The 18,464-nt window shown below is 44.8% G+C and overlaps 1 protein-coding gene across 1 annotated transcript in view; it reads left to right on the forward strand.

The window, feature by feature from the left end:
- The window catches only part of TTC23L (tetratricopeptide repeat domain 23 like), a 30,665-nt gene extending 17,134 nt beyond the window's left edge, over window positions 1-13,531 (forward strand). Inside the window, exons 7-12 of the mRNA XM_081942885.1 lie at window positions 2,643-2,820; window positions 4,344-4,452; window positions 6,449-6,576; window positions 8,710-8,859; window positions 10,711-10,793; window positions 13,019-13,531. Of these exons, the coding sequence (XP_081799011.1) occupies window positions 2,643-2,820; window positions 4,344-4,452; window positions 6,449-6,576; window positions 8,710-8,859; window positions 10,711-10,793; window positions 13,019-13,100 (730 nt within the window). The 3' untranslated portion in view covers window positions 13,101-13,531. The remainder of the gene's footprint in view (window positions 1-2,642; window positions 2,821-4,343; window positions 4,453-6,448; window positions 6,577-8,709; window positions 8,860-10,710; window positions 10,794-13,018) is intronic.
- The last annotated feature ends 4,933 nt before the right edge of the window (window positions 13,532-18,464 follow it).

Consider the following 18,464-nt stretch of genomic DNA (forward strand, 5'->3'; position numbering starts at 1 on the left):
GGTAGTCAGTCCCCGATGCAAGAGTAAGGTGGGCTGAGAAACAAAAGCAGCAGCTTTGTAGGCAGGCTCACAGGTGATAATTAGCACAGGTGGTTGTACATTGGCCCCTCCCAAGACAGCTTATAGGTGAGGCGTTGGGAGGGGACATTTGCAGGAAACAACCATTCGAAATTAGCAGTGAAGAAAGTCGATGTCTTAGAGCCGTGTCTGAATATCTGCTTTGTTTCTTGTATTCTGAGTTATCTGAGCCTTCAGCCAAAAGATTTGTTATCTAGCAATTAAGCAGTGGCAAATAGCCAAGCCTGTGTTTTGGCTTGTTCACAGGCATGGAGAGGGGGGTCAGAACAGGTCACTGTCCACAAGTCTCATGCAATCCATAGGTAAGAGTGACCAATAATTAAGATTGGTGTTGTCAGCTAACACATTTCCTTTTCAAGACCTGACTGGTTCAGCCTGCCATTAGATGTAGTCTTCAACTTAAGGCTATAATAGAATCTGGCAATTGGGGCCATAAGTTGTGATGGTTGTATAGTGGATCACCATGTGACTAGACCTCTGGACCACCTTTTTGTGGTGGTTGTAACAAAACGTGGTAGTCATTAAGTGAAGCCATTGTTTACTATGGGCTGGGTTCTGTTAGAAAATGGGAGGAAATGTCGGTTTCGGGTAAAAATGGCTTAAATTGCTGTCACGTGACTATGGGGCGCTCAAGTATCTGTAAATTCAGGCTGATGGCTGAGTATACAAAAACGCGGACATGTGGCTACATGGGAAGAACTGACACAGTAACTTCAAAACTGGGGGATTTGGGGGGAATCCTTCATAACTTCAAATCAGTGGTGGGATCCTACTACTTTAAGAACCGGTTCGGTGATCACGCGCTTTGTAGTTTTGAGAAAGCTTGCCTTCCTCACTACTGCTGGGGAGGAAAACAGCTGAGTCGCGACAATCCACCCTGCCACGCAACTCAGCTGAGGCGATATAGGTCAGTATAGCGCAGGGGCAGGTAGGCGGGGCCACTTGATTGTGGGAGTGAACCAGTTTACTCCCAGCTGATCGCCAGAGCTACCGGTTCTCCCCAACAGGTAGAATCCCACCCCTGCTTCAAATGGTTGCTAAGGGACTGGTTCATAAATCAAGGACTAGCTGCATTTCAGAGTAAATGACTGACTCAGTCAATCTGCCTTCACCAATATCTCAGTTTTATTTTGTGAGAGATTAGTTTAAATATTTAAAAACCTAGAATGACCAAATCAAAGTTTAAGCAATTTTTCTACATTCATTTTCATCCCCCGTGCCCATGCAGGGTAAATCTATATTTGCAGCAGAGCTGGGTTCCTACCAGTACGGACCAGTTCGGCAGAGTAGGTAGCAACTCGGCCGGCCACATCCCTGAACTGGTTCTATCGGCGCCACCATAGGCACCGCCAGTGGTGGGTTGCAGGCAGTATGTCCTGGTATGGGCGTACCCGTGCCTGCCGGGAGCACTGGTTACTGTTCCGGTATGGTGCTCTGGAGGGCCCACCCGCCCACCTGAGCTCCTTACCTGTATTTGAGCTCTTTGGTGCTTCTGCGCACCCTCATGGAGCATACAGCGCCTGCGCGATGCTCCGCTGAGCAGCTGGAGCATCGCAGAGGCATCGTGGAGATAAGGCGTGTGTGTGCCCGTGTGCGTGCGTGCCGCATGCATGCATGTGGGGGACGCCTGGGTGTCGTTTAATTAGGACCTAAGCTGATCTGGAAATGACTCCTTTCTGAGTTTTGAAATTCTATATCTTTAAAATGATTCCGTTGATTGTGATGTGCCAATCCAAACAAAGTATTGTTAGAAGAATCTCTGAATCTTTTAAAAACATGTTTTCCTAGATTTATGTCCCATATTTCCTCCAGAGGCTGAAGGCCGTTGCAACCGGTACGGAACCCACCACTGGGCACCACCATCTTGTTTTTTGCTTCTGCACATGCAAAGAAGCAATTTTTTCACTACTGCGCATCGCACATAGTGCACATCAAGCACGCACACACAAAGCGCATCCCTGAGCAAACCAGCAGTAAAAGAAGCCAGAACCCATCCCTGATTTTCAGGATAAAAGTTAAAAACAAAGCAACCAAATTATGGGATGCATAAAATACCCCTATTTTGTGCAGGTTAGCTAGCAAAGGGAATTAACCCTATTTTAATCCGAACTTCTAGGTTTGCACTATATAAATTGGCTTGCTTAAGGTAAAACTCAAAACGTACCTGGGTGTCGTTTAGGGTTAATTAGGACCTAAGCTGATCAGGAAATGACTCCTTTCTGAGTTTTGAAATTCTATATCTTTAAAATGATTCCGTTGATTGTGATGTGCCAATCCAAACAAAGTATTGTTGGAAGCATCTCTGAATCTTTTAAAAACATGTTTTCCTAGATTTATGTCCCATATTTCCTCCAGAGCTGAAGGCCCCATAACTAGCATTTTTTCCTTGCATTCTTCTCCCACAACTGCTCTGTTCAGTAATTTGGTTTGAGACTGGACCAAAGTCAGAGACCTTCTCTGAGTGAAATTAGACTTGAACCAGATTCTCTCCAGTGAATGAATGCAACGATTTGGCAACTGCACCACAATCCAGCTGCTGTTTTTATTTTTATTTTTGTCCCTAGGGCAAGTCTGCAGAAAAACGAATTAGATTTGGCATCCAAGTATTTTGAGAAGGCCGTTGATGATCTCATTTCAGCTGAAGGAGATGCGGCTCTAGAACTGATATTTCTTTATCAAGAAATAGCCAAAATCAAACGAATGAAAAAAATGTATGAAAAAAGTATTTCATATGCATTACAGGTAAAGGATTTTTTTTTTACGCAATTGAAGAATATTGGGAAACTTCCACTGGTGCAAAAAGGTAGTTATGTGTGTTCCTCTAGATCAGGGGTGTCAAACTCAAGGCTCGTGGGCTGGATCCGGCCTGTGAGGAGTTTAGAACTGGCCTACAGGGCTGCTCTGGAAACAGTGAAGGACCGGCCCACAATGCCTCTGCCAATAAAAACGGAGCTCGGGAGGGTGGGCAGCCCTCCCGAGCTCAGTTTTCACTAGTAGAGGGTTACAGGAAGGCGTCACAGCTGAAAATGGAGCTCAGGAGCTCATCTTCTCTGGCAGAGTCCTGGGGCCCCCACAGGTATCCCAACACGAGAGACATCGAGCTGGCCATGTCCGCCCTGGACATGCCTACCCCCATCCCCCCAAAGTCAAACACAACCCTGATGTGGCCTTCACTGAAATCGAGTTTCCCCCCGAAGGCTCTAGATCACACATTACGGGTCTGGTCTCCCAGCTGTATTGGTTGCCATTTTTTCCCTGGATCAGTTCAAGGTGCTGGTTTTGACCTTTAAAAGTCCTCTATGAAATGGGATTATATGTATGAAATAAGGTTGGCCAATAACAAAGCACGTTCTTGCATTTGATTTCCCCCCCATTGCTACTGATATTAAACTCCAACACCCCACACCCCCTGAATATGGGCTGAGATAAAATCCTTTCCCAAAGCTGTGTGTCAGGTGTGCCTCCATCAATAACCAAGAAAGAAAACTCCCAACTCCATTGTTTATGGAATTAAAATACTTTTACTGGTTATGAAAAGATAGCAACAAAAGTAAAGCAAGATCTGAGCCAGAAAGGCGCGAACAAGTACATATCAAATGATAACCCAGCCCCCTCCCTCCAATGACCCCACCCCAGTGTCCAATCTGGAACTCCCTGAGGTGTCACGTGGATTGCATCTCCAAAAGGCATCATCACGTTGGTATGCAGGACGGTTGACCTTGATCAGGTCCAAACACCAGCCACCAGCATGCGCAAAAGATAGTGAGAAGAAAACTCCCTTTTCCATATCACCTCCTGTACCATTTATTCCCATCCCAAATACCATGCCCCCACTCTCCCCATTTCTATGGCAGCCGATAGCAAATAAGCGAAGCAGAGGCTGACACTGTGATTCTGTGGGAAAGCTCCACATTGGGGATTAGACCAGGACTCTAGCTTTAGGATGACGAAAAAGGTTTTGAGAGCCGTGATGGCACAGTGGTTAGAAGGCAGTATTGCAAGCAAACTCTGCAGTCCACTGCCAGGAGTTCAATTCTGACCAGCTCAAGGGTTGATTCAGCCTTCCATCCTTCAGAAGTTGGTAAAATGAGGACCCGGATTGTTGAGGGCAATAGGCTGACTCTGTAAACCGCTTAGAGAGGGCTGTAAAACACTAAGAAGCGGTGTAGAAGTCTAAGTGCTATTGCTATTTGAGGGAATGGACTGCCAGAAATCATGTGATAGTTCTTGGTTTGTGACTGGAAACACCCATCTCTTTCCTTTAGGCTCATTCTGTGTCATTAGCTCTCTACCAGAAATCCAGCCCGGAAGTTGGAGCCGCAGCGTTATTCCTGGGAAAGGCTTATGCTGCTACAGGAGAAGAGACGCACGCTGGTAATTATGGAGTCAAACCACCAGATAAATATTGATTCTTAATCCCTGTCTTTTTAAAAATAACTCAGGGCGACAAATGTATGATGGCAGCAGCAAAGGAGGATTCCTTTGGTTAATGTTTTCAGTAACTAGGAGGTTCTTTGATTAATGTTTCTAGTAGATTAAGAAGAAAACAAACTATGAATGAGAAACATACAGCCCCATAACAACTGCTTCGAAACTGCCAAGGACATTGACTTTGACTTTGGTGACTTCCAAACTTGTTATAATAGGAAAACCACACTTCTTGAATATTTCGATGAGCTTTAACAAGGTCATACTAAGAAACTGGAATGTTCTGTATTACATGCTAAAGCTACTGGGCAATATACATCAGTGGTGGGATTCAATTTTTTTTTTACTACCGGTTCTGTGGGCGTGGCTTGGTGGGCGTGGGAAGGGAAGGATGCAAAATCCCCATTCCCTCCCCACCCCATTAACCTGCTTTCCAGCTCTATTCTCCTGTTCAGGCCAACCAAAGAAGATCAGCTGGGAGGCAGCAGGGGTGGGAACAGCCTATTTGCTGGTTCTCCGAACTACTCAAAATTTCTTCTCCAGAACCTGTCAGAACTGGCTGAATGCCCCCTCTGATATACATAACACCAGAGATGTGTCAAAATGACTATTACCAATGAAGCTGACCTACTCCAAACCCAAAATGTTTGAACTGTATATAAAGTACCGTATTTTTGGAGTATAAGATGCACCGGAGTATAAGATGCACCAAGGTTTGGAAGAGGCAGTTTTTTTAAAAAAAAGTTTTTTGCACTCTGCAAACCTCCGAAAAATGGCCCATTTTTTTTGTAAAAACAGGCCATTTTCTCCCCCAAAAAGGGCATGAATAGGAGGCTTATAGAGTACTCTTGGGGCCTGGGGGGGCACAACTGAGCAAAAAATGGCCATTTTTTGCTCATTTCTGCCCTCCCCAGCCCCCAGGAGCTCTCTGAAAGCCTCCTGAAGGCTCTGCACGGCCATTTTGGTGAAGGGGCAGTGATTCCATTTTGGTGAAGATTGGCCATTTTGGTGAAGACGCACCCAGTTTTTCAGCCTCTTTTTTGAGGGGAAAAAGGTGCATCATACTCCGAAAAATATGGTAATTCTCCACCTTCTTAAGCTGCTCTTCGTTTGTCTGAGTGGCCAGTGAGGCACCCTCTCCATTTATGTACATAAATACAAAAAAAAAAAAAACCCATCAATTTTGATCTGGCTTGGACTTTGTTTGGACAAGTCACCCTGGGGCCCGGGCTAACAGACCTGCCAAGGCTTACAGCTAACACATACTTAATATTCCTTTCTCCTCCTGTCTCCTGGCTGTGTGGAAGATTGCTTGGACAATGACTGGCTGCTATGTGTTTATTTTTTTAAAAAAATGTGTATTTTATTGTAAACTATCTAGAGCCGTGATGGCGAACCTTTTCGGCATCAAGTGCCGAAAAGGGAATGTGCACACACTTGTCTGGCCTGCAACCTGGCAGAGGAGCAGGAGAAGAAAATGAACTTCCGGTTTCTGGCGCATGCATGCACAGTGGCCAGGTCGTCTTCCGGTTGCTGCCGCGCATGGACACATGATGATCAGCTGGCCGGAAAACAGAAGACCAACTCTGACAGTTTCTGGCACTGCTGTACGCACGAAGCCCAGCTGAGTGTCACATGCACATGTGCACCAGAAACCCGGAAGAAGAACGGGTGACGCCGCACGTGTCAGGTGACATGGCTCTGCGTGCCACTTCGGGCACGTGTGCCATAGGTTCGCCATCACGGATCTAGAGTCATTGTAAAAGTGAGACAGGCAGCTACATAAATCAAATGAACGAAATGATAAATGTGTACTTCTTTTGGCATAACGAAATGACATCAAATAAAAGAAGTGACATTAACTAATCCATACAACTTCCTTACACGGATTTGTTTTTCAAGATACATTTCATACGAGAGACCCCGCACTTGTTTTTTCTAGAGGCTGCTGAAAGATATTTCAACGAGAGCTTGGTAGCCTACAACGAAGCATTAGGAATGGACCATCCTCAGACAATCAGTGCCCTTCAGGTTTTCAGCAAGTGGCTTGGACTTGCTGGAAAAAGAAAGGTAATCAGACATCTGCTGGGATACAGCTGTGTAACTTTTGGCCATGCAAAGGCTGCATGGAAGGACAGCCAACAATAATAATCAGCTTGGAAGGATAAGATGGTTTCCCACCTCCAACTGTAGTTATAATTGGGATTGTACCAAGGAGGAAGATCACAGCTGGATTGGGAAAAGTTATTCCCTTGGGGGCAACTTACCTTTTCCTCAAGCATTATGGACAGGGGTGGGATTCAGCCAGTTCGGACTGGTTCAGGCAAACTGGATGCTAATTTTACATTTGGTTCACTGAAGCGGTAGTTGAAAGGACTGGCTTTGCCCCTCCCAGGAGTCTCCATGTGGTTCGTTTGGGATGCCAGGTAAGTGCAGGACCCGCACGGAGGATCTGGGAGGGTGAAACGGGCCTCCTGGAAGTTCCGGAAGTCTGGAAATGGGCACATTTCCAGCCTCAAGAGGGCCTCTGGAGCCTCATGGAAGCTCGAGGAAAGCCTCTGGAGCTGGGGAGGGTGAAAAACGGGCCTGCTGGAAGTCTGGAAATGGGCCCATTCCCCGCCTCCGGAGGGCCTCCGGAGGGCCTCTGGAGCCGGGGCAAGGGCGTTTTCATCCTCCCGGAGGCTTGAGGAAACCCTCTGGAGCCTGGGGAGGGAGAAAATACCCACCACCACCGTGGTGTAGGAGGTCAAATAGGCCACACCTGCCCAGCAACTGGGCAGAGAACCGGTTGCTAAAAATTTTCAATCCCATTCCTGATTATGGATAAAAAAAACTCTTTTGGATTGGGAGAATTCAGCTCTGTAGAGTTTAAAGAACTGAGGTTATCATGATTTCAAGAAACATAATCAATGAGCCATAAAATAGGAAGTTAGCACCCACCCTTCTCTTAAAAGAATGAAATATTCTAGGAAATATTAAAAATTCAGAATATTATACCTCCCTGGATGAGAAAATGGGAAACATGCTCTTGTAAAGCAGCCCCTACCTTTGTTAATAGCTATAAAGATTGGTGCCAACCTATCTACAAGACAAGAGACTGGGCCATCTTATCTACAAAAGACCTTCAGCTCCAGGGTGATAAGATTAGCCTTCACTCAAGATCCAAACCAGGACAAAGACATTAAGCCATAATAGGAATTGCCTAAAGCCCCTTCATTACATCACCCAGCAAGATTCAACCAAGCCTGGAACTCAAGACAACCTACAAAGTTACTCCTGCATGGCCCCATGGGAGTCTGGCAATATATATAAATATGTATTTGTGTTACAACCCCTGGTATGCCTAAATATGGGAGGAAGGTCACTACTCCCTCTTTCTGTCCTTCGGCTCATCACAGAAGACCATGCAGGCAGAAAACCATATTTTTATTTTTAATGTTGCCTTTTTATATTTGTGTTGTATTTGTACTGATAAATAAATAAAGGGAGACTAGTATAGATCTATTTCGAGCTAATTAGCTCTCATCAGCCAGGTTCAAATCCCAGTAAGGGTATGGCTAGCTGATGAGAGCTAATTAGCTTGAAATAGATCTATACTAGTCTCCCTTTATTTATTTATCAGCACAAATACAACATTATATATATATATATATATATATATATATATATATATATATATATATATATATATATATGTGTGTGTGTGTGTGTGTGTGTGTGTGTGTGTGTGTGTGTGTGTGTGTGTGTGTGTGTGTTGTGTGTTACAACCCCTGGTATGACCCCTGGGAGATATATATATCTCCCTCCCTACCATGTGCTTGATTGCCCAGCATCTCAAACCATGTGGTCCTGTCCACCATTAAACCATCTTTTTAAACAGTCTCCATGTTTCCAGTGTCTTTCTCCCCACTTGGAACTGAACCCAGAAGGACATTTCTTCCAACATAAGAAGCCATAACCTATGAAACTCTAACATTTTTAGTAAGATCGAAGTAACAGGGCTAGAGCTTTAAATTGCTGAATAATCAGTTGTTCACTAGAGAGAAAATACCAGCTATATTTCAAAAAGACATGTGTGGATGAATGAATGGATGAAAAGTTATATAGTAAACCCAAAAGGAATGAGCATAAATAAACAAAGTATTTGTGTTGGAGAGGACAGGAGTTATAAAAAATATTTTATTTTTTTATGATTTCTTTCAGCAAGCCTATGAATTACTCAAAGGGTCCTTTAAAACTCAACAAAATCCCTGCAATGATTTTAATAAGCAGGCCATTGAACGATTATATCTCATGGGCTGCATTTGCCTAGCAGAGGAGAAAATAGGGGAGGCCTATCAGCTGCTCAGTAAGGTAATTACTAAGTTAAGTTATACTATCAGCTTAAATTAAAAAAAAGACCATCTTGGTGGTTTGCAGAATGTTTTGAATTTGAAATATCTCATAGTTGCAGGAATATCGTTTTGAATTCATGATGTTTAGGGATTTAATTGTTATTAAGAGTTGGTCTCATGTCACAAAATTGTTCCTAATTGTTTGCATTTCAATGTATTATTGCAAGTGCCCCCAAGTTCAGTCTATCAACAAAAACTTCATCATGGTTGCTTCATCAACACTACAGTAGAGAGAAGCATCCAGTCAACCCTAGCTAGAAATCTTAAATACGGTTGAGAATGAATGTTTCTCTTGTAGCCAGCCTGGACGCTAAATCGCCCCCCTGCAAACTCTCGCCTCTTGAGGAGCGCTTGCTGAAGCGGTACGGGAAACTTCAGCTGGGCTCTTCGAGATGAGTTTGCAGGGGGGCGATCTAGTGTCCGCCCCCCCTCCCGCTGCAACAGCACCAGAGCGTGGCGAGTCCGGGGCAGATTTCCCTCCGCTACTGTTGGTCTTACCTTCCAGTTCCAGCTCGCATGGCTCACACCGCTCTACTCAAGGTAAGGTTTGTACTCAGCCAAAGGGTGGGGGCTGGCAGGTGGGCAGGGTGATGTGGGCGGCACAGACTTATGTTCCCGCACTGACCAGATTGTTTTTTGGGGGGCATATCTGGCGAGGAAATCTGATTTAGTGCAATATAAAAAATGCAAAAATGCAAAGATTTCTCTGTGGACCACCAAAATTTTCTCACGGACCACCAGTGGTCTGCGGACCACCAGTTGGTGACTGCTGCTCTAAAGCATAGACTTAGTCTCAAGATTATTTTTATATTTCAAAGGTGGCTTTAAAAGACATTGGTATACCAAGCAAAGTTTGCACAGGATAGGAAGAAGGAAGGTATTGCTAAAGATTACACAATATTAGATAAACTTTTGATACAGACAGAAAACAGGCTGATCAAAGTGTTGTATAGATTTTTGTTGGAGTATAAGCTAGAGGAGGAACATATCAAAGAAACTATGGCCGCCTGGGCGAAAAAAATTCAGTTATAATGTAGAATTGGCTTAGTGGGAAAAACTCTGGATACTTAATCAGAATCGAACAATGGCTACAGCGTACAAAGAAAATCTTTGGCATCTACAGATGGCATCTCCCCCACAGCATAGCTCTCCAAAATGTTTAAAAATCTGGCCCCAAATTGTTGGAAGTGTAAAAAAACACCAGGCACTTTTTATCATATGTGGTGGACGTGCAATGAGGCAAAAAAATATTGGAAAATGATTCAATCATGGTTAGAACAAATAGTGGGAGACCAAATCTTGTTTAAACCAGAAATTTTTATCCTAGGTATAATACCGGAGGGGTTTAAGAAAGATACACTTTATCTAATTATACATGTACTAACTGCAGCGTGCATAACTTATGCACAATATCGGAAAAAAGAAAATACACCATCAGAGTTAGATATAATCAGAAAAGTGTTGGCCTGTGCGGAAGCAGATAGGCTCATTCTTGAACTTAAAAATAAAGGGGAATCAGAATATTTTGAAGTCTGGAGCAGATTTTATGATTGGTATAAGACAAGGTGACAAGACTAGAACAAACTATATATGTTGTGATTGGACAGAAGGATAGACAATGTATTAAGTAGGCTAATTGTTAATGGTTGAGACTAGCTGTATATAATGTGAATGTATGGTCACTTCGACTTCGCGGTACTGCATTGATTTAAATGTAAAAATAATAAAAATATATTTTTAAAAAAAGACATTGGTATACATAAAACCACTACAAGGAATTAATCGTCTCTTGTATTTTGAACCCATGCAGTGTGTGCAGATTCAGATTGCTATTTATGGGTCCCACCACAAGAAAACCAAAAAGATACAAGAGCTAGTAGACATGATGAATAGGTAAGTTTTAATATTTTTAAAGAATTAGGATTGGAAAAGGATATGCACAATAGATATCCAGACTTTGTTGCAGCAAGATTGGGAAGGCTGTTTGACTGGGAGACAATTCATGCATCACTCTTCCAAGCAAACATTTTAACATTGCTATTCTAAGATCGAGGGATGCGGTGTCTCAGTGGCTAAGACGCTGAGCTTGTGAATCAAAAAGGTCAGCAATTCAACAGTTCGAATCCCTAGCGCTGCGTAACGGAGTGAGCTCCCATTACTTGTCCCAGCTTCTGCCAACCTAGCAGTTGGAAAGCATGTAAAAATGCAAGTAGGAAAATAGGAACCACCTTTGGTGGGAAAGTAACAGTGTTCCATGCGCTTTTGGCATTTAATCATGACGGCCACATGACCACGGAGACATCTTTGGACAGCGCTGGCTCTTCGGCTTTGAAACAGAGATGAGCACCGCCCCCTAGAGTCAGGAACCACTAGCACATATGTGCGAGGGGAACCTTTACCTTTTTTTCTAAGATGCTGCACAGAACTTTCCTTTATATATATGTGTGTGTGTGTGTGTGTGTGTGTGTGTGTTTGTGTTACAACGCCTGGTATGCCCAAATATGGGAGGGAGCTCACTCCACCCTCTTTCTGTCCTTCGGCTCATCACAGAAAACCATGCAGGCAGAAACCCATATTTTTATATTTGTGTTGTATTTGTGCTGATAAATAAATAAAGGGAGACTAGTATGGATCCATTTCAAGCTGTTTTAGCTCTCATCAGCTAGCCATACCCTTACTGGGATTTGAACCTGGGATGTGTTAGCCACTACACCACCGGTTTTCCTCCTTTATCAGCTAAGCCAGGGAAATAAGTATGTGTTTGTGTTACAACCCCTGGTATGCCCAAATATGGGAGGGAGCTCACTCCTCCCTCTTTCTGTCCTTCGGCTCATCACAGAAAACCATGCAGGCAGAAACCCATATTTTTATATTTGTGTTGTATTTGTGCTGATAAATAAATAAAGGGAGACTAGTATGGATCCATTTCAAGCTGTTATAGCTCTCATCTGCTAGCCATACCCTTACTGGGATTTGAACCTGGGATGTGTTAGCCACTACACCACCGGTTCTCCTCCTTTATCAGCTAAGCCAGGAAAATAAGTATGTGTTTGTGTTACAACCCCTGGTATGCCCAAATATGGGAGGGAGCTCACTCCTCCCTCTTTCTGTATATATTTTATATATATTTATATATATAAAAGAAATTAAATATATATTTTTTATTTTTCAACAAACATAGACAGACAAGACACGTAACATAAAAGTATCTTCCATTACATACAGTGTGTTGATTGGTCACAGAGCTGCACAGAACTTTCAATTTGCATTTGTTTGTGTGCATAAGATACACACGCGTGCATTGCACTTGCACTACTATGGTAACTACCATTATCACATGTCACCTCTTTGTGTCCAGATGTGTTGTTAGAAAAAGCAGGGTTTCTTCAGGGCACCACTTTTAACTTTTATTTATAATGTGGATTGATGGTCTAAAAAGTTAGTCCAGTATTACCAAAATTATTAAGTACCCTGGTACGAAACCTGTAGCATTTCCTGCTTTGGAACATGGACCCTAAGGCTCCTAAACAATAATCCAAGAAAAGATAGTGACTGAGTTCATGCTATCTTATGTCACTTTTCCAAAAGCTTTGTTGAAAACAAATTGTAATCCAACCTAGGGACAGGGGTGGGTTACTGCCAGTTTTACTACTGGTTCGCAACCTTCCTGCGTGCGCTGTTCAATGTAAATTGTTCATCACGTATGCGCAGTACAATTTAAAGCGAACTGCGCAATCACTTAAAAGAAAAATGGTGGCAGCCCAGCAACGGTGTGGGAACCAGTTTCAGGGGCGTGGCAGGCCTGGGTCGCTGCCGGTTCTGCGACCCAGGCCTGAATTCCCCTACTGGTTCAGCCAAACCAGACCAAACTGGCAGCAACCTACTTCTGCCTAAGGAGCATCAATCTTCAAAGAAAAAGCAGAAAATCCAGTTGCCTCTTAAAAAAGCACCTTTGGGACAAATATGACCTGGATGACTGAGAATCTCCATAGACATTGTTAGCTTAATTCCACTTTTTAAAGAGCAAATGAAACAGAGCAGTATAATCTGATGAACTGGTTCATTTATTGATGTGTGCCCTTTAATTGTAACATTTTCTTTGCTATTTTTTCCTGCAGGCTTCCAACTGAACAGAAATCGACCAAGTGTCTAAAACAGGATAAAAAGGCAACATTAATTTTCTCCATCCCAGATCTTTAGGCAATACAGGACTGGAATAGAAGACTAGGAATATTCAAGAGGAATTGGCATTTAAATTCTTGATTAAATTTCTGCAACACACTTTTAATTTCAGTTCCTTTTTAGAAAGATACTCATAAACTAGCAGTCGTGTTTCATGCAGTGGTGGATTCCGGATTCCGTTCCAACCGCTACAGTTGGAACAGCCCCGGAATCACCCACATGCACCCGTGCGTGGCGTGTGCATGTGGTATAGCATCAAATGATGCTTCCACAAGCCTCCGCGATGCTCCAGCTCCTCAGCGGAGCATCACGCAGGCACCATATGCGCCATGTGCATAAGCGCCAAAAGCTTAAAGCACAGGTAAGAAGCGTGGGCAGGCCCTCTGGAGCACTGTACTGGAACGGTACCCGGTGCTCTGGGCAAGATCCGATATGCCCATACCAGGGCGTACCACTGCAACCCACCACTGGTTTGATGCTACAACATAGCCCAACTAGCTACAAAATGTGGTTTACTTTTACAAAGAAGGTGCAGGGAGTGATAGACTCAATTTTAATTCTTCCTTCATGACTTGGTTTATCCATTGTACTACATCAGGGGTGTCAAACTCGATTTCATTGAGGGACGCATCAGGGTTGTGTTTGACCTGGGGGGGAAAGGTGTGTGTGTGTGTGTGGCTGGAGTGGGTGTGGCCAGCTCCACATCACTCATGGGGAGTGCCTGTGGCAGCCCCGAGCGAAAATGGGCTCCCAAGCTCCGTTTTTGGCTGCAATGGCCTCCTGCAATCCTCTGCCAGCGAAAACGGAGTCGGGAGGGCCGCCCCTGGCCCTCCCGAGCTCCATTTTTGCTGGCAAAGGCACCAAGGGCCAGTCCTTCGCTGTTTCCAAGACAGCCCCGCGACTCCGATCTAAGCCCGCGGGACTTGACAGCTGTGTTACACCATAATGCAGGTCATTTAGTTTGGATTTAGCTTATTGCAGGAGCTCAGCCTTAGGATACAACCGAGCATTTAAAATGAGCCAAGCATGATCAGCACACTCACAGAACTTTACTATGAAAGGATACACATATCTTGATTTGTGGCTTCCCTATAAAAATGTTTCTCAACCTTGTTAACTTGAAGATATGTGGGCTTCAACTCACCAAATGTTTTTACTACCTACACATGCCAAGGTAAGGTAGATTCCTCATTTCGTCATTTCTTTGGCCAAAGTAGGCACGTCAGCTTCTCTGGCCACTGAAATTCAGTCAACTAAGCTTGAACTTTCAATGGTAGTACTGATTTCCAGGGGTGGTTGGTGAGCAGTTGAAAGGATGACTAATAGTTAAGGGCTGAGGTGGTATTCAGTCAGTTCTGACTGGTTCTGCTGAACCGGTAACGGAAATTTTGAGGAGAACCGGCAAATACCACCTTTGGTTGGTTCCACCCCCATCTATTCGCTGCCTCCTGAGTCCCAGCTGATCAGAGTCCCAGCTGATCTGTTGCCCTGCACAAGAGAACGGAGCTGGAAAGCAAGTTAGTGGGGTGGGGTGGAAATGGAGATTTTGCAGGATTCTTGTCCTGGAGTGGGGTAGAAATGGAGATTTTGCAGGATTCTTGTCCTGGAGTGGGGAAAGAATGGGGATTTTACAGTATCCTTCCCCTGCCACGCCCACCAAGCCACGCTCACAGAACTGGTAGTAAAAAAAATTTGAATCCCACCACTGGTTAAGGGGTGTGTGTTTTGTCTACAATGTTTATTCTTGTAATAACACTTAGCACCTAACTGAATTTTAGAATCATCTCTTTAAATTAATTAATAGGTTTCCATGTTACTTTTTCTGCAGGAAAACAAGCATTTTCTCTCCCCAATACCATTTCTAGTCATCCATACATTCCAATTGAGCCACCATGAAAAAAGACAGAACGAGAGCCAGACGATATAAATTGCTCCCTTCGTTTTTCATCCAACCTCCCCCCACAAAATTATTGTTTCAATCAGATTGATGATCTTTTTTTTTATAAAATGTTGAGAGTTTCTTCTGTCCTTTAAAATGGTGGTACTGATTTGTTTGCCTGGATAGAGGAGCAGCCTGAAAACAGGGGAGGAGTCCCTCTAGTTCAAAATAGGAAAGGAGATTGATGGAAAGGAGATTGCCTGTTACCTTCACCAAAAAATAATAATAATTAAAAACTACATTTGAAAATGTATTTTGTGGAGATCACTTCCGGTCCCTGTAGGCGACGGACGTTTCGTCTGCCGCTTGTATTCTCGGTGGGCTCCGTTCAGGAGCATAGGGGGCCTTGGAGGGGTCCCCTGCCGTAGGGCGGCTTGTTGGAACCCCCCAGACTCGGCGGCAGCCGGTAGGGGTTTTTCCAGCTTCGCCCCAGGAGCCAGGGAGCAGAAGGGGGGGCATGCTTGCCCCTTCACCGAATGGGCTCCGGGAGGAACAAGTTAATCAAAGGAAGTGTGGCTGAAATATTGGTGGTGGAGGAACCTTCCTAATCTCCTCAACTATCGGTAACGGATAGGCAGCAGATTATTGTAAATTCCTGTTCAATCTATTTAAAACCGAAGATTAGAGGAGGTGTTTTTTTTCTTTAAACCCCCCCCCCCCCCGGACAAAGCAGCATTTAAACTATCTCTCTCTACATCGGAATGGAGAGAGAACAAAGGCTGACTTGCCACTTGAATTAACTATGTGAGAAAGACTGAAATCGCAGTTGCAAAAGGTGCTTGCTGAGCTGTTTTTAAAAATTGAAACCCTTGCTCTTCTCCCTGCGAAAAGGAGGAGTCAAGATGCCCCCCCCTGTTCTCGTTTTTGTACTTATAAATGAAGTCTGCCTTTTGAAACTACCTTTGGGGGGGAAAAAGGATAATCTCTGGCATTTTTAATACCTCCCCTAAGGGTGCGCTGGACCCCTTCTGTTACATGGACTTTATGGATTTTGATTATTTGATTTTTCTCTTTCTGGTGTACCTCTGTGTCTTGGAACAGTGAAGGAGAATTAACTTTTTACTTTCGGATTTGCTTGCCATCTTGGACCAGACCGGCTGCGCGCTCCACTGACGCCATTTTCTTTGTACAAGTTTTACCATCTCTGAATTTAGACAATGGGACCTAAGAAACCACCAACGGGCAAGTCACTATCGGCTCCCGCTTCAGCAATTTCCAGTCCAAGTACGCAGCAGCCGAAAATTACTTCATTGCTACAAAAAGAAGTGGCTGGAGAGAGTTCAAAAGAATTATCTGTCAACCAAATATTTCAGGAAATTATGAGAGGTCAAAACGAACTGAGGAAGGAGGTGGCAGATCTCAAAGACGAACTCAGAGGGGTACAACATAACATAACAGAAAATAGACAAAGAATGGTGGTGCTGGAGGAGAGGGCAGCGGGGATGGGGAAAGAGGTTAAGGAGGTCAGAAAGGGAAATTTAGAACTGGAAAACTTTATGGCCAAAATAGAATTTGAAAGAATGTCTTTATTTCTCAGGTTCCAGAACCTACCAGAGACAGAAAATGAAGACCTTAAAGATATTATGAGCACAATTTTAGCAGAATACCTTAAGAGAAACAAAGAACAGTTGTGGTGGGATATGGACCTGGTTTATAGAATTAACTCAGCATATGCTAGAACTCATAATGTTCCAAGAGAGGTACATGTTAAATTTCTTAGGAGGACCACGAGGGATGAGGTGCTAGGGGCCCAAAGGGAGGGACCTTTAAAATATCAAGATAAAGAAATTACTATTCTTAAGCAAATTCCGAAAAAGATAAGAGAAAGAAGGAGGAAGTATTCTTCCTTATCAAAGAAACTATACAATAGAGGAATTTGCTTTAGATGGTTATTGCCAGAGGGAATGTTGATTTTCTGGGAGGGAAGCAGAATCAGAATTAAGACAGTGGATGAGGCTGAAGCCTTTATTAAAAAATATTTTTCTCTCCTAGAGGACGAAGACAGCGGAGATGGGGAAAAAGGCAGCAATGTACAAGATGTACAATGTACTCAGTTCGTTTTGACCTCTCATCAATGATTTGATTTTGGAGGGGGAGCCAGACCTCGCAGGAATAACAGAGACCTGGTTGGGCCACGAGGGAGGTCTACCCCTCGTGGAAATGTGCCCACCAGGTTATCGAGCATTCCACCAGCCACGGGCCCAGGGAAGGGGCGGTGGGGTAGCAGTGATTATCCGGGAAGACTTAGAGCCGAGAGAGTTCACTGTGCCGCAGACATCCGGGTGTGAGTCCCTTGTCGTGAGATGGGGCCCAGGGAGACAGTTGGGCCTGCTGATAGTATACTTGGCTCCTCGCTATACATCAGCGGCCCTGCCTGAACTCCTCGAGCTGATCGCATCGGTGGCGGTTGAGACCCCCAAACTTTTAGTGATGGGGGACTTCAACCTGCCGTTGATGGGAGAAGCATCCGAGGTGGTTCGGGAGTTCATGGCTTCCATGACAGCCATGGACCTGACTCAATTAATTCAGGGCCCTACGCACGAAGGAGGCCACACGCTGGACCTCGTTTTTGTCTCTGGCCAGTGGATGAGTGATCTGGGAATAGGGGATTTAACTATCACTCCCCTGTCATGGTCAGATCATTCACTTCTCCGACTTGACTTCCCTGGTGCTACCCCCCGCTGTGGGGAGGCGGAGCCGGAAGGCATTAGATGGTTCCGCCCCAGGCGCCTGATGGAACCGGATAAGTTCCAGACAGAGCTTGGGCCACCTCCTGTAGACCTGACCCGCCCCCGGATAGAGGACCTGGTAGCCGCATGGAATAGTGCGACTGCCGGGGCCTTAGACCGAGTGGCACCTTTGCGGCCTCTCCTGCGGCAACGAACCACCCTGGCCCCTTGGTTTACTGAGGAGCTAAGGGTGATGAAACGCCACAAGAGACGCCTAGAGAGTCGTTGGAGATCCTCCCGCTCCGAATTTGACCGAGCACAGGTACGAACCTACTTAAGGACATACCTTGTGGCATTAAGAGCGGCCAAACGTCGACATTGTGCCGCTCTTATTGCATCCGCAGATAACCGCCCTGCCGCCCTGTTCCGGGTGACCCGCTCCCTTCTGTCACAGAGGCCGCGGGAAGCCCCTCTACAGGGCAGGGCAGAGGAATTTGGGAAATATCTGCAGGATAAAATCGCTCAAATCCGGAAGGAATGGGTCCCTTTCAGTGGGCTAGGGGAGACACCCGAGGCGAGTCTTGAGAGACCACTCTGGGAGGAGTTTGACTCGGTTGCCATCGAGGATTTGGACAGCTTACGTGGGCGTCTGCGACCTACCACATGTTTATTGGACCCGTGTCCCTCCTGGCTTGTACTGGCATCCTGGGAGGTTACACGCAACTGGTTCCTGGGGCTAGTGAATGCTTCGTTGGGCGAGGGGTCTCTGCCGGC

The sequence above is a fragment of the Natrix helvetica genome (assembly GCF_964273705.1).
Source record: "Natrix helvetica genome assembly, chromosome: 2".
In the NCBI taxonomy this organism is placed as follows: Eukaryota; Metazoa; Chordata; class Lepidosauria; order Squamata; family Natricidae; genus Natrix; species Natrix helvetica.